Consider the following 12,295-nt stretch of genomic DNA (forward strand, 5'->3'; position numbering starts at 1 on the left):
ACTCTCTTCTCATAGCTAAAAGAAGTAAGAAAATTAGAAGAAAGAAATTGGGAAACTTTATCCATGCATCAACCTGGGGTCTGGAGAATACTATTGCTATGGAGTTTGAAAGATATAAGGCCCTCTCCAATATTAATATCCTAGTTGATTAATCAAACTCATTTCTTTTACCTTATGGTTGTGGATTTTTTTCTTTGTTTGAACGAACAAGATAAGATGGTTTAAGGAGGATGTTATAAATTTGGATGCTGAATTTTTTTTATCTAAATTTGTGGGCATATTAATACATGATTTTTTTCAAAAATTTTGAGGGTTTGAGGCGAATGTTTCATTCATCTGATTTGGCACAGGGCCGGCAATAAATATATAACTACTAGGTCAAGATGTGCATGCACCTTGCTTAGGAAGAATGTTGTATATAAATTTTATTTTATGTACTAAACTTATCAGTTTTATTTTAAGTTCTTTTACATATTACATAATAACAGATAATAAATATATATTAAATAATTAAAAACTATTCTATTTGAAACTGAAAAATTTAAAAAAATTAAAAAATTGATAAAAAAAATTTACAGTGAAACTTTTTTCAGTTTTAGTAATTTATAGTCGTTTTAAAAGATTAAAATATAATATATACGAAAAATCCAAATTTTTATTATATGGTTAATTTGATCGTTTCTTTATTTTACTATTATAAAATTAAACAAAATGATGGAGAATACAAAATTTTTTATCAAATCTTGTCTTATTATTTAAATAATTAATTGTCACATATTTGTTCCTGGCATATTAGATAATTTTGTAGCTTTTATTTAAAGAAAAAAATTAGTAATTGTACACTATTAATTTATTTTATGATTATTTTAATTGAAAAATATAATATATATTTGGATGAACCAACATATTTTTTTAGGAACATTGAGAAGCATTCTAATAATAACATGTGTTATAGTTAAAATATTGTAATGTTTCTCGGATAAAGTATAAGGGATTTTCACTTCCTTCTATGATATTGTTTCCTTACTTTTTTTTACTCGGCCTCTCAAGTTGTGTTTTAGAATGACAAATATAAATGGAAAAATATTTTTAATGAATTTTTCTGTTTTTATTAAGCTTATTTTTGGAAGGGTTTATAGAACGGATTTTTTTGCTTTTTGTCTGTGACACCATTTGTCTTCTTCACTGTTTCTGTAACACCCGACTCTTCCTCTCTCGAGATCGGAGTGCTACTTACCGGAAAATACTATATTAAACCGAATTATTTCAAACCGAATAAATGATCAAACACATTTAATAAAATATATCCAAAAGTAATACATCTTTAAATTTAATTATAAAAATATGTCACATAAATAGAATTGGAACCAAAATAAAATACGACAATCCCAAGACACCAAACTGTCCAGATATCCGATTACTCGTTCTGTTCACCTGCAAGGGGAAGAAAGAGGGATGAACAGTGGAGTCACTCAGTGAGGTATGAGATGCTAAACCGCAAACTACAGACTCAGTACATAGCACTACGACCATGTAGGCCTAGCTCTAGCACGAAACAAACACAGTGTCTAATACACCACATAAAACATCCAATGTCTAATACACCAGTGTCTAATACACCACATAAAACATCTAATGCCTAGCTCTAGCACGAAGCAAACACAGTGTCTAATACACCACATAAAACATCCAATGCGCTGATAGTACATGATACTCTATGCACCCCGCATTTCCTCATAAGGATATATGTATATCTCCAGGCGTACAGTAGTCCATCTCTGCACTCCTACAATCTGCGCGTCGGCGACTGATACAAACGTCTTTGTACCCCTGCAATCACACTGCTCTTCGCGGCTTACACAAACGTCTCTGTGCACCCGCAATCACACTGCTCGTTGGCGGCTTACACAAACGTCTTTGTGCACCCGCAATACACACAAACGGACAAATTTATATATATATATATATATAAGTTTTTAACATCACTCAATTCATTCAACCGTTGAATCCTCTATTATCCTATTTCCGGTTTAACAATCAATAAAATAATAAACAAATAAGACTTTGAAACAGACTCGATTCACGGATTATGTTTCGAAACTAGACTTTCCATAATAGCAGTACTAAATTAGCTCAGAATTTAAACGGAATAACCCTCACCTTAACCAAAACGGAGAGCTGGAAATAAATCAGAAAATAAACCAAGATAACTTAACCTCCAAAAAACTTAGGACTTCACCATGGCTCTTGATTGCTCTTCAAAAGCACACCATATCGAAAAGTAATATAAAAAATATATTAAAACATGAATAAATAAAGAATCTTATAACAATGGTTACTTGCTATACAAGTAATAATGAAACGAGCACTTAAACCTCACGGTTTTGACTCGCGGTTACGAGATAGGATCTCGGACACCAATAAAGCTTCAACTCCAGTGATGTCAGGACGGTGCAGGTTTGTGTCTGGTTGTGGTGATACGCAATGGCTCCGGTGATGGCATGTGAACGATTACTCTGGTTGCTATGGTGGTGAACGGCGCGTCTCGTATCCTCCAAGGTCAACATACGAACACAAGAAAGATGATATCTCCTTCTTTCACACTAATCATAAATGATAATGGAGGAGCAGAAGAGAACCACAGGAGAGACGTGGGGAGGAGATGAGAAATGGTCATGGAGCTTGACGGCGTGACCTGCTCTTAGCGCATCTCCAATTCTACTCCATTTTCTACTTCAAACATCATTTTGGAGTAAAATCCTTTCAAACTCCACTGCATTTTCAACTCCAAAATAGAGTGATGGCTAGAGTTACTTTATTTATGGAGTAATCTTATACATTATTCTATTTTGGAATTGAACTTTTTTATTTATAAAATGGTCCTTTAAATCTTTAATGTTTTTATTTCTTACTTAAATAATATTTTAACATGATACAATAACATGAAAAATAAGATATTTCATTATTTAATAATTTGACATAAAATGCAGGACATAATTAAACAACATAAATAATATAAAATAAAAATCACATAAAATAAGTTATTTAAATGTCACATTTCAAAAAATTCTTACTCGATTTAGGAATATCAAAGATAAAGAAGCTCATTTTTTCATTATGAAATGCATTAGTTATCATTTTTGGGAAAAATATTCTAATGCTTGTTATTGAACCAACTTATATATTATGTTTTATTCTATTTTTATGATTTCTTGTACCTTTTAATAATAAATATTTAATTTAAATAAATTATATTTTAAAGCATTTTTTGCAAATATAAAATAGTTGGGGTTAATTGATAAAATTTTATAAGTATAACATTTTATTAACAGTTATTGACTATTTTTGAAATAAAAAATGGAGTAATACATTGGAGTAAAACATTACCCCATTTTGGAGTTGAACCATCTAATCTATTAAAACTGAAGTACAAAAAAGAAATAACCCTTAGTTTTCCTTAATATTTACAATAGCATGCCATTGGCTTTAAATATTGTACCACCCTAATTAAGTTGATAGACTTAACCGTATCACTAAAATAAATGATATTCCATAACATCTATATTTAAGCAATCACACTAACTAATATTAAGATATCAGTTTGAATAAGTTAAGCTATTAAAACTAACTAGATCTTGACCCGTGCGACCGCACGGGTATTTATTTTCTGTTTTTAGTTTTTTATTTGTATTAAATGATGTATTTGTAATATTTGATCATAAATTTAGATCGAAAACTATTTTTTGCAGTTATAACAAAAAATTAAAATTAAAATTTAATAAATATTCGTATATAAATTCAGTTATCCTAATTAAAATAGTATAGGTGTGGGTCATAATGCTTTCGAATTCTAAATATTTGGAATTTCTAAAAATATAAATTTGTTAAAAAATAATCTCACTCGGAATTTAATTTTAAATTTTAATTTGTGTGTGTACTAAATGTTATATTTGTAAATGTAATCATATTAAATTAAGTAATTTTATATTTTTGCGTTTAACGTAAAATGTATCACCGACACTGGAGATCACCTAAAAAATCTTAACATCTATGATTAGATGCATGTGTAAGATATATAGCAAACAAAAATTTTGAATAATAAGTATGAAAATAGACAATATGGTTAGTATGCTATTAAACATGATACATTAGTTATAAAATTTGTAAAAAAAAAAATTGTTAGACTTTTAACAAATTTGGAACATATAAAAATTAAGATTAAAATTTGTAAGAAAACGAAATGTAATATAATATATATTTGATCTAACTGCTAATTTATTATAAATGGGCTTACGTGTTCAATAATTTTCAGATTGGATTTTGACAATTAGTTTTCATAATTACTGTAGACTAGATGAGAAAGTCAATGGAAAATAATTTTTCGAAAATAAATTAGGTGATTCAGTTTCTATATCTTGTAATAGACATGAGCGTTCGGATATCCATTCGGGTTTGATTCAGATCTCTTTGGGTTTTAGGTTTTCGGGGTGAAAGGTTTTAGCCTCATTCGGGTATTTATAATTTTGGTTCATGTTCTGGTTCGGATAACTCATTTAAATTGTTTAAAAATATTAAAAAATTTAAAATATAAAAGTAAAAATATATATAACAAATAAATTTTAATAATGTATGCTAAAAATTTAAACTTAACATAAAAATTGGTTTGGTTCAAATATTAAAAGATAGTGATGGCACAATAATTTTCCTACCATACAATATGTGATTTTTATTATCATTAAATGTGGTAAATTTAGAGTTAAGAAATGTATTTATTAAACTGAAAAGACAGCATTAATAAAACTAAAAATAATTTCGAAATTGATTTAATAGAAAAAAAAGTTAAATTTTATATTAGGGCAATACATTAACTCAACTGAAAAAGACAAACATTAAAATAGGTAACTTAATTTATATTAGGACAACACATTAATCCAACTGAAAAAAGATAAGCATTAAATAAGGTAGTTTAATTTAATTCTTAGTGGCATGGTAGTGTAAATAACTTTGAAATCTTAGGGGCAATTTATATGGGTACTTCTCTTTTAATAATATAGACTAGATCTTGACCCGTGCGACCGCACGGGTATTAATTTTCAGTTTTAGTTTTTTTTTATACTAAATAATATATTTATAATATTTAATCGTTTTATATTGACTAAGTTAGGGGTGGGTATTTGGGTATCCACTCGAATTCGGTTAAAATCTATTCAGATTTGAGTTTTTTGAGTTTAAAGATTCTACCTCTATTCGGGTATTTATAAACTTTGGTTCCGGTTTGATTCAGATCTTTGCGGGTTTGATAACCCGTTTAAACTATTTTTGAATTTTCAAAATTTATATATCTTTAAATTTCCCTAAATCTAAAAATAAAAATAATATAACATGTAAATTTGAGTAATGTAAGCCAAAGTACCTAAATTAAAAATTAAAATAGGTTTAACTTGAATATTTGGATGAAGAATAAATATATATTTTAAATATTTTTGGAGTTTTGATTATTGTTTATCTACTTTAAAATGTTTACTTTTGATTACTTTTTATATTTCAAATATTTTAACCAACTTAAAATAGTTTATATCTTGGATATTAATTCGAAAAATAGCTAACATATTGAAGTATATAAATATGATTTAAATACATTTGAATATCCGAAATATTTCGTTCGGATGAAGTTTGGTTATGGTTCTCTAGGTACCAAAATGGTAAATCCGTTTGGATATTATCTAGTTTAGGTTCAAATATGCTAATACTTTTTCGTTCAAATTTTTTAAATGAAGAGTTGATATTATAATTTCCAGAATCGTTTGTCTAATAAAAATGTATTTTTTTTGAATTTGACATTGATTTAATGGAGAAGTTAATGAAGTGTATTTAATTTAAATTTAATTTGGAAAACACATTAATTGAAGTGGAAAAGACATCATTAAAATAGGAAATATTATTTAATGTCAGTGGCATACCATTGTAAATAAAAGTGAAAACTAAGGGGTATTTTATATGGGTACTTCTCTTTTAATAATATAGATATGAATATTAATAATTTCAAAATACGTAATTTCCTTTTATGGAACATGTTAATCACTTTGACAATAAATTAGTTAGGATTTCCTTTTTGACATACACACAAAGATCATCGATATGTATATATCTTATTTATATATCGTGAATGCACATTTCTTACTCACTCAGCAACCTAAACATATCTTAGTTTTCAAGACAGAAGTTGTAATTGAACAACCGTTGCATCTTTAAAAGAGACAACATGAATAAAAAAGGGTACTCAGATCATATAATGTAATCTCCAAATACCAAGCACACTATATACTATGGAGAAAAGATACCTTGGGTTCGACTCAAAATTAACCATCTGCTCCGACCTATAACTACCTTGAAAGAGGTCAATGCGAGAATGCCCTTTCTCAAAAAACAAAGAGAGGTCAATGCTACGGTAGAGTACTACTACTGAATGGAAGAGTTCTTTACAAAAAATAATAATATATAAACAAACAAATTATTTGATTTAGTTAATTCACATTTATTGTTATATATCTATATGCTTCATTGCTAACCATCATGATATACGTGTGTATAGATAAAAGAGTAAACAATTTGACTGTTTAAGACAATTAAAAAAATTGATGCATATAAACGATAAAATCATATTATACATAATAGATTTGTATTCGTTAGTCATAAATATATATAAAATTAAGCATGTAAGAAAAATTATGAAAAATATAAAAATTAAAGGAACCTCGCACAGATGTGTGGGTCATAATCTAGTTTTGAAGTAAAATTTGGAGTAATACATTGTTAGACACGAGCTGAAAATAATTAAGAGGGCTGGCTGAACTTTGTGGAAAAAATATATGTGTTCATGAGTACACGGTTAGGGTTAGGAAAAATAAATGGGCTTGGTCTGGTTTTGCAAATGGTTTGGTTTGATTTGAAAAAAAAAATAGTAACAAGAAGAAAATAAACCGGCTTGGGAAATCAGGGTCGTTACAATTTCTTTCTCCTTAAGGCAAAGCAGCCCTCTCTCTCTCTCTCTCTCTCTCTCTCTCTCTCTCTCATGCTGAAGCCCTTCACTTCCCACCACACGCCTCTGGCGATTAGGGTCGGGTCTGGTCGGACTAATAGGAGTTTACTCCTCCTCAAGGCATGGAGTCAGCAAACCCGATGGAACCGGGGTTCCCATGAATTGGCTCGTCGAGATTTCTTCTCGAGACTAACCAGTTCAAAGCCTACCGTTTCGTGTTCAGCAACTGGTTCTGGTTCTGCTGAAAACGTAAAAAAAACCCGACTTTCTGGTTAGTCTACTACTACTATAGGAGTATTTTCTATAGTTTGAGTTCCGAGAGTTGTGCATCGATGAGTGTAAACTGTAAAGTGATTGGAGCTTATAAATTCTGTTCTTTAATTTTCTGCAGACAGGTTTAGGAAAAGGATTGAACCTATTAAAGAGAAAATTCCAGAACATGTACTAGAAGTCATAGAAGAAGAGCTTGCGAAACTTGATAGGAAAGAAGACGATTCTGGTAGCACCAATAGTATCTATAGCTACCTTGACTGGTTGACTGCGTTGCCTTGGGGAAAATGCAGGTTTGCTATTTTGCTTCGTATGGTCATGGTTTTTTAATATAATGTAATATAAAATTGGTTTGAAATTTTTTACCGAAAATATAGAGGTTTGAAAATCTTTTATACAAGAGAATATACTACTTCTCTAGAGACATATTTACAAGTTTTAAATTATCAATGGTTATTATTATTTAAATATTAAAAATTTGTTTGAGAAACTCAATCAACCAGATGCTTTTATATAACACTCTCTCTTTGCAGTGATGATAATTTTGATGTCCTACGGGCAGAAAAGATTCTTGACGAGGATCACTACGGATTACGTGATGTAAAAGAAAGAATACTTGAGTTTATTGCTGTGGGAACACTTACAGGCAATCCAGAGGGTAGTGTCTTTGCCTTTCTGGTTCATTCTCTCTTTATAAAAATTGTGAAACTGAACTGTCTTTTTTTTTTTTGTCAAACAGGGAAGATCATTTGTCTCTCTGGCCCTCCTGGGGTAGGAAAAACTAGCATTGCTCGTTCTGTCGCGCGTGCCCTGGACCGCAAGTTCTTTCGGCTTGCTGTTGGAGGACTATCTGATCGTTGCGAGATTAAGGTATACATACTTCTGGCTAAGGAATATATAAAAGACTTGAACCAGTCCACCTATATACTACTCATTCTTCTCTTAAGTTTTTGATAACATGTCATCATCTACAATGTGTTCATTCATAGGGTGACCGTGGAGTATACTCTGATGCCAAGCCCGGAAAGATGGTGCAATGTCTAAAGCAAGTGGGAACAGAGAATCCTCTTGTTCTACTCGATGAGATTGATAAGGTAGTAAAAGCTAGGACTTGAATTAGGTTTTTAGCTTTTGAGATTATTTGCAACAATTGTCACTTGTTTCTTTGGCAGCTTGGAAAGAGTAGAAGATACGATCCAGAGGGTGCGTTGTTAGAGCTTCTAGATCCAGAGCAAAATTCACACTTTCTAGATTACTTTCTTGATGTTACTATCGACTTATCAAAGGTACTACTCTCTTTGTCTTATTCACCATATTTATACTTCCGTTCTAATCAAAATTTTTGGTTACAGGTTTTGTTTGTATGCACAGCAAATGATACAGATATGATTTCGGGTCCACTGCTAGATAGAATGGAGGTTATAAAACTGGCAGGGTACACTACCGATGAGAAAATGCATATTGCTAGAGAGTATTTGGTGAAAAATGTCAGCGGAAAATGTGGCATTAAGCCTGAACAGGTTGATGTGAGCGACGCGGCTATTCTTTCCTTGATAGAAAACTACTGCAGAGAGGCAGGAGTTCGTAATCTCCAGAAGCACATTGAGAAATGTTTTCGTAAGGTAATAATGCTCACAAAAATATTTTCAAACTTTTAACTTGGATCCCAAGCAATCTAAAACTACACTAAATATTACATTTTCACGTGGATTCCAAGCAATCTAAAAATACTTTGGTTTATTAACAGATTGCTCTTAAACTTGTACGCCAACAAGCGGCTATGGCCGATTTTAAGTCCTCCGGTGAAGGATCCATTGAGATGCTACATGAGTATTTCCGATTAAAGGAATTAGAATACGCACTTGGTGGGGGTCCAATGAGCGAGAAGAGCATAGCGGTAGGTGAAAAGTTTACTATTGATGAATCAAACCTAGCAGATTATTTAGGCAAACCGGTTTTCGAAAGAGAGAAGTTGTATGAGCAGACGCCAGTCGGGGTGGTAATGGGTCTATCTTGGACATCCATGGGCGGCTCAACGTTGTACATTGAGACAACCTTTGTAGAAGAAGGTGAAGGCAAAGGTGACCTTCATATAACGGGTCACCTTGGGAGAGTGATGAAAGAAAGCGCAGAGATAGCTCACACAGTTGCCAGAAGAATAATGTTTGATAAAGATCCTGAGAACCTCTTCTTTGCAAACTCCAAGCTTCATTTACATGTTCCTGAAGGAGCCACACCAAAAGACGGTCCAAGCGCAGGCTGCACAATGATCACATCTTTTCTGTCACTTGCCATGAAGAAGCCTGTAAGAAAGAATCTTGCAATGACCGGTGAAGTCACTCTGACCGGTAGGATTCTTCCAATTGGCGGCGTAAGTAAACAACCAACACACTATAATTACTTTGTTTTGGTTTTTTTAGCTACCAGTTTCTTTAAGTGAATTTTAATATACTTTTTTTGTCCAAACGTGAACTTTAATATACTAAACATCTACATTTCTCAGCTTAAGGAGAAGACTATGGCTGCAAGGCGGAGCCAAGTGAAGGTGATAATATTCCCCGAGGCTAACCGGAGAGATTTTGAGGATCTTGAGGAAAGTGTTAAACAAGGGCTCGATGTTCATTTCGTCGATGAATATGAGCAGATCTTTGAGCTAGCCTTTGGCTATAACCATTAGAAGACAGTTCCACAACTCACTTTCACTTGGGATCTTCCTCTTCTGTTGTTTTCACTATATATACTATTGATATGTAATTCTATAGGCTGATCTGATCTTCTAACGTTTCTTGAATTTTTTTAGCCATTATTATGTATTTATAATTTATACAACAGGATGAACTATAAAAGAGCCAAAATTCTTTCCATACTATCAATTTTCTTGTTTGTTTTACTTTGTTTTGTTTTCTACTTTTATGTAAAATCTGAAACATAATTGAATTAATTACGATTAGATCTGGTTCAGGTTTAAACCCAAAATCCAAAAAACCAGAAAACCCGAATTAAACCCAAAAATAAAGACAATAAACAAACCAAACTACAAATGTAAATGTTTTCTTAATAACACACAACAATATTCAAAATTAAAAACAAAAGAGATAAATTGAGTCCTGAGATCGAGATCGATAGTATCGAAATGAAATATTCCGACATGAAACAAACTTAAACAAAATAACATAGTATCTCGACTCTGTCTAATTCCAAACATCAAAGTTAAACATAATCTTTAACAGAAAGCATATGATTCAGATTTGCATAACATAATACGCACTTACAAAATAGCAAAATGACAACTATGAGCACCATTAACCCACCAACCCATTAAGGTCTTTTAATTTGTATTTTAGTAATTAATTGTAACTAGTAACTCTACTTAAGAGACACATCGATTTTTCACTCCAATGCTAGTTTCTTATTTAGGAATTCTTAAAAAAAAAAATTTCAGTTCTCTTGTAAACTTAGAGAGGTTTTTTTCTAGGTGAACAGTGGTGATAACAACGTGAGAATGTCAATCAAGCAATATGATCTATATCTTATATACTCGTCTGGTAAGGTAAAACCAAAAACATGAGAATGTCAATCAAGCAATCTGATCTATCTTATCTATAGAACAAATGGGGTAGTATTAATGACTGACCAGGGCATGGCAGAGCTGCGCGAGTTTGTCTGCAGAATTCTTGGAGCTATCTCCCCTTTTGAGTTTCACAAACAGAGCACCTAATTTTCTTGAGTTTTCTTCTATCTCACGCATTTTGGAAGGAATCGCACGTGCGCCTCGAGTGCTTCCAATGTTACTCATCAATCTCGTACAGAGTACAGCAAGTACAAGCCTTATCACTTATCAGTACCTTCTCCGTCAACTCCCACGCACCATACGATGACACTCTTAGGCCTCAAAAAGCAGTATACAAGATTGGCCCTATAATACTCATCATCAAAAGAACAGAGACCAAAGTAACGAACCTTATAGAAATTTGATTGAGCATGTTATCAGATGCACAAATTCATCAAAAAAAAAATCAAAACTTTCAATCAAGAACAAAAAGAGACATGATCCAACAACAAACACTACACTGAGAACATTTACTTGCTCAAGGCTTAGTCTCTTCAAATGTGGTTAACCACAATACTCTAACATCATTCTACTCTTTTTACATTCGATCAAAACACTAATCAATCTCCATAAAACAAAACTTCATTGCGTTCCTAAATCAATCTACTGATTGTAAACACTAGAAAGAGCAACTAATTCAAATCGAATGCTAAAACATAGAAGAAAAAGGACGAAATATGTTTCGGGAGAAGGAGAAGAGAAACACCTCCACAAGAGCACTCCTTAAAAAGGAAGCAAGGGATGATGATGCTGGTCCCGGTGAGCCCACAGGTAAATGAACAACGTAATACTCTTCGAATAAGAGAAGATAAATCTTGGTGATTAAATTTGTTTCGGTAAAGATCTCAACGAACCCACTGGTAATCTTCAGAAAGTTGGTAAAAAAAACAACCTTACCCACCAATTGTGGGCTATGAAATCTGTTGGACTGCTAACAAATCTTTTAGCACTGCTGGATTCACAAAGCCCAAATCAAAATAATGACGGCCGAAAATAAGAAGGACCGTATCCTTACCAAACCGTTGAGAGAGGAAGAACGCAAGTGTAACCTCCGGTGATTGTACTTCTCGGTTTCATCTATTGGAAACGTTGAGAGACCTAAATCTCTCTCCGGTGATATATAGCGGCTTCTCTACATCGGAAGAGTGCGGTGAACACCAGATTGCCAAAAACTATTGTGTCGTTTATTTCTTGCTTGATTCGAGTCCATTGTGATTGAGATTGATGCGTTAGATTTGCGATTTTGAGCTAAGGTTTGCAGGAAACCGATAGATTGTCAACAACCTCTTTGAAGATAATCCTGTAATTCAATTTCAACAAGGATTTGCTGATTTCTCACAACACCTTTTTTATTCATATAAATCTCGCAGTTAAAC

At 32.1% G+C, this 12,295-nt stretch overlaps 1 protein-coding gene across 1 annotated transcript; it reads left to right on the forward strand.

The window, feature by feature from the left end:
* Nucleotides 1–7,072: 7,072 nt before the first annotated feature.
* On the forward strand, nucleotides 7,073–10,166 carry LOC108849102 (lon protease homolog 4, chloroplastic/mitochondrial-like). Its single transcript, XM_056990780.1, has 9 exons — nucleotides 7,073–7,310; nucleotides 7,431–7,602; nucleotides 7,843–7,967; nucleotides 8,049–8,179; nucleotides 8,299–8,403; nucleotides 8,482–8,595; nucleotides 8,662–8,931; nucleotides 9,057–9,680; nucleotides 9,813–10,166. Exons 1-9 carry the CDS (start codon nucleotides 7,073–7,075, stop codon nucleotides 9,984–9,986), a joined length of 1,953 nt encoding a protein of 650 aa, XP_056846760.1. The 3' UTR covers nucleotides 9,987–10,166.
* Nucleotides 10,167–12,295: the final 2,129 nt, after the last annotated feature.

This window comes from Raphanus sativus, chromosome 1 (assembly GCF_000801105.2).
Source record: "Raphanus sativus cultivar WK10039 chromosome 1, ASM80110v3, whole genome shotgun sequence".
In the NCBI taxonomy this organism is placed as follows: domain Eukaryota; kingdom Viridiplantae; phylum Streptophyta; class Magnoliopsida; order Brassicales; family Brassicaceae; genus Raphanus; species Raphanus sativus.

Bases quoted from the DNA above. Each gene is read 5' to 3' on its own strand.
- LOC108849102 (XM_056990780.1), top strand. From the start codon at position 7,073: ATGCTGAAGCCCTTCACTTCCCACCACACGCCTCTGGCGATTAGGGTC. The intron at 7,968-8,048 runs GTAGTGTCTTTG...TTTGTCAAACAG, and splicing joins ACTTACAGGCAATCCAGAGG to GGAAGATCATTTGTCTCTCT. The intron at 8,932-9,056 runs GTAATAATGCTC...GTTTATTAACAG, and splicing joins TTGAGAAATGTTTTCGTAAG to ATTGCTCTTAAACTTGTACG.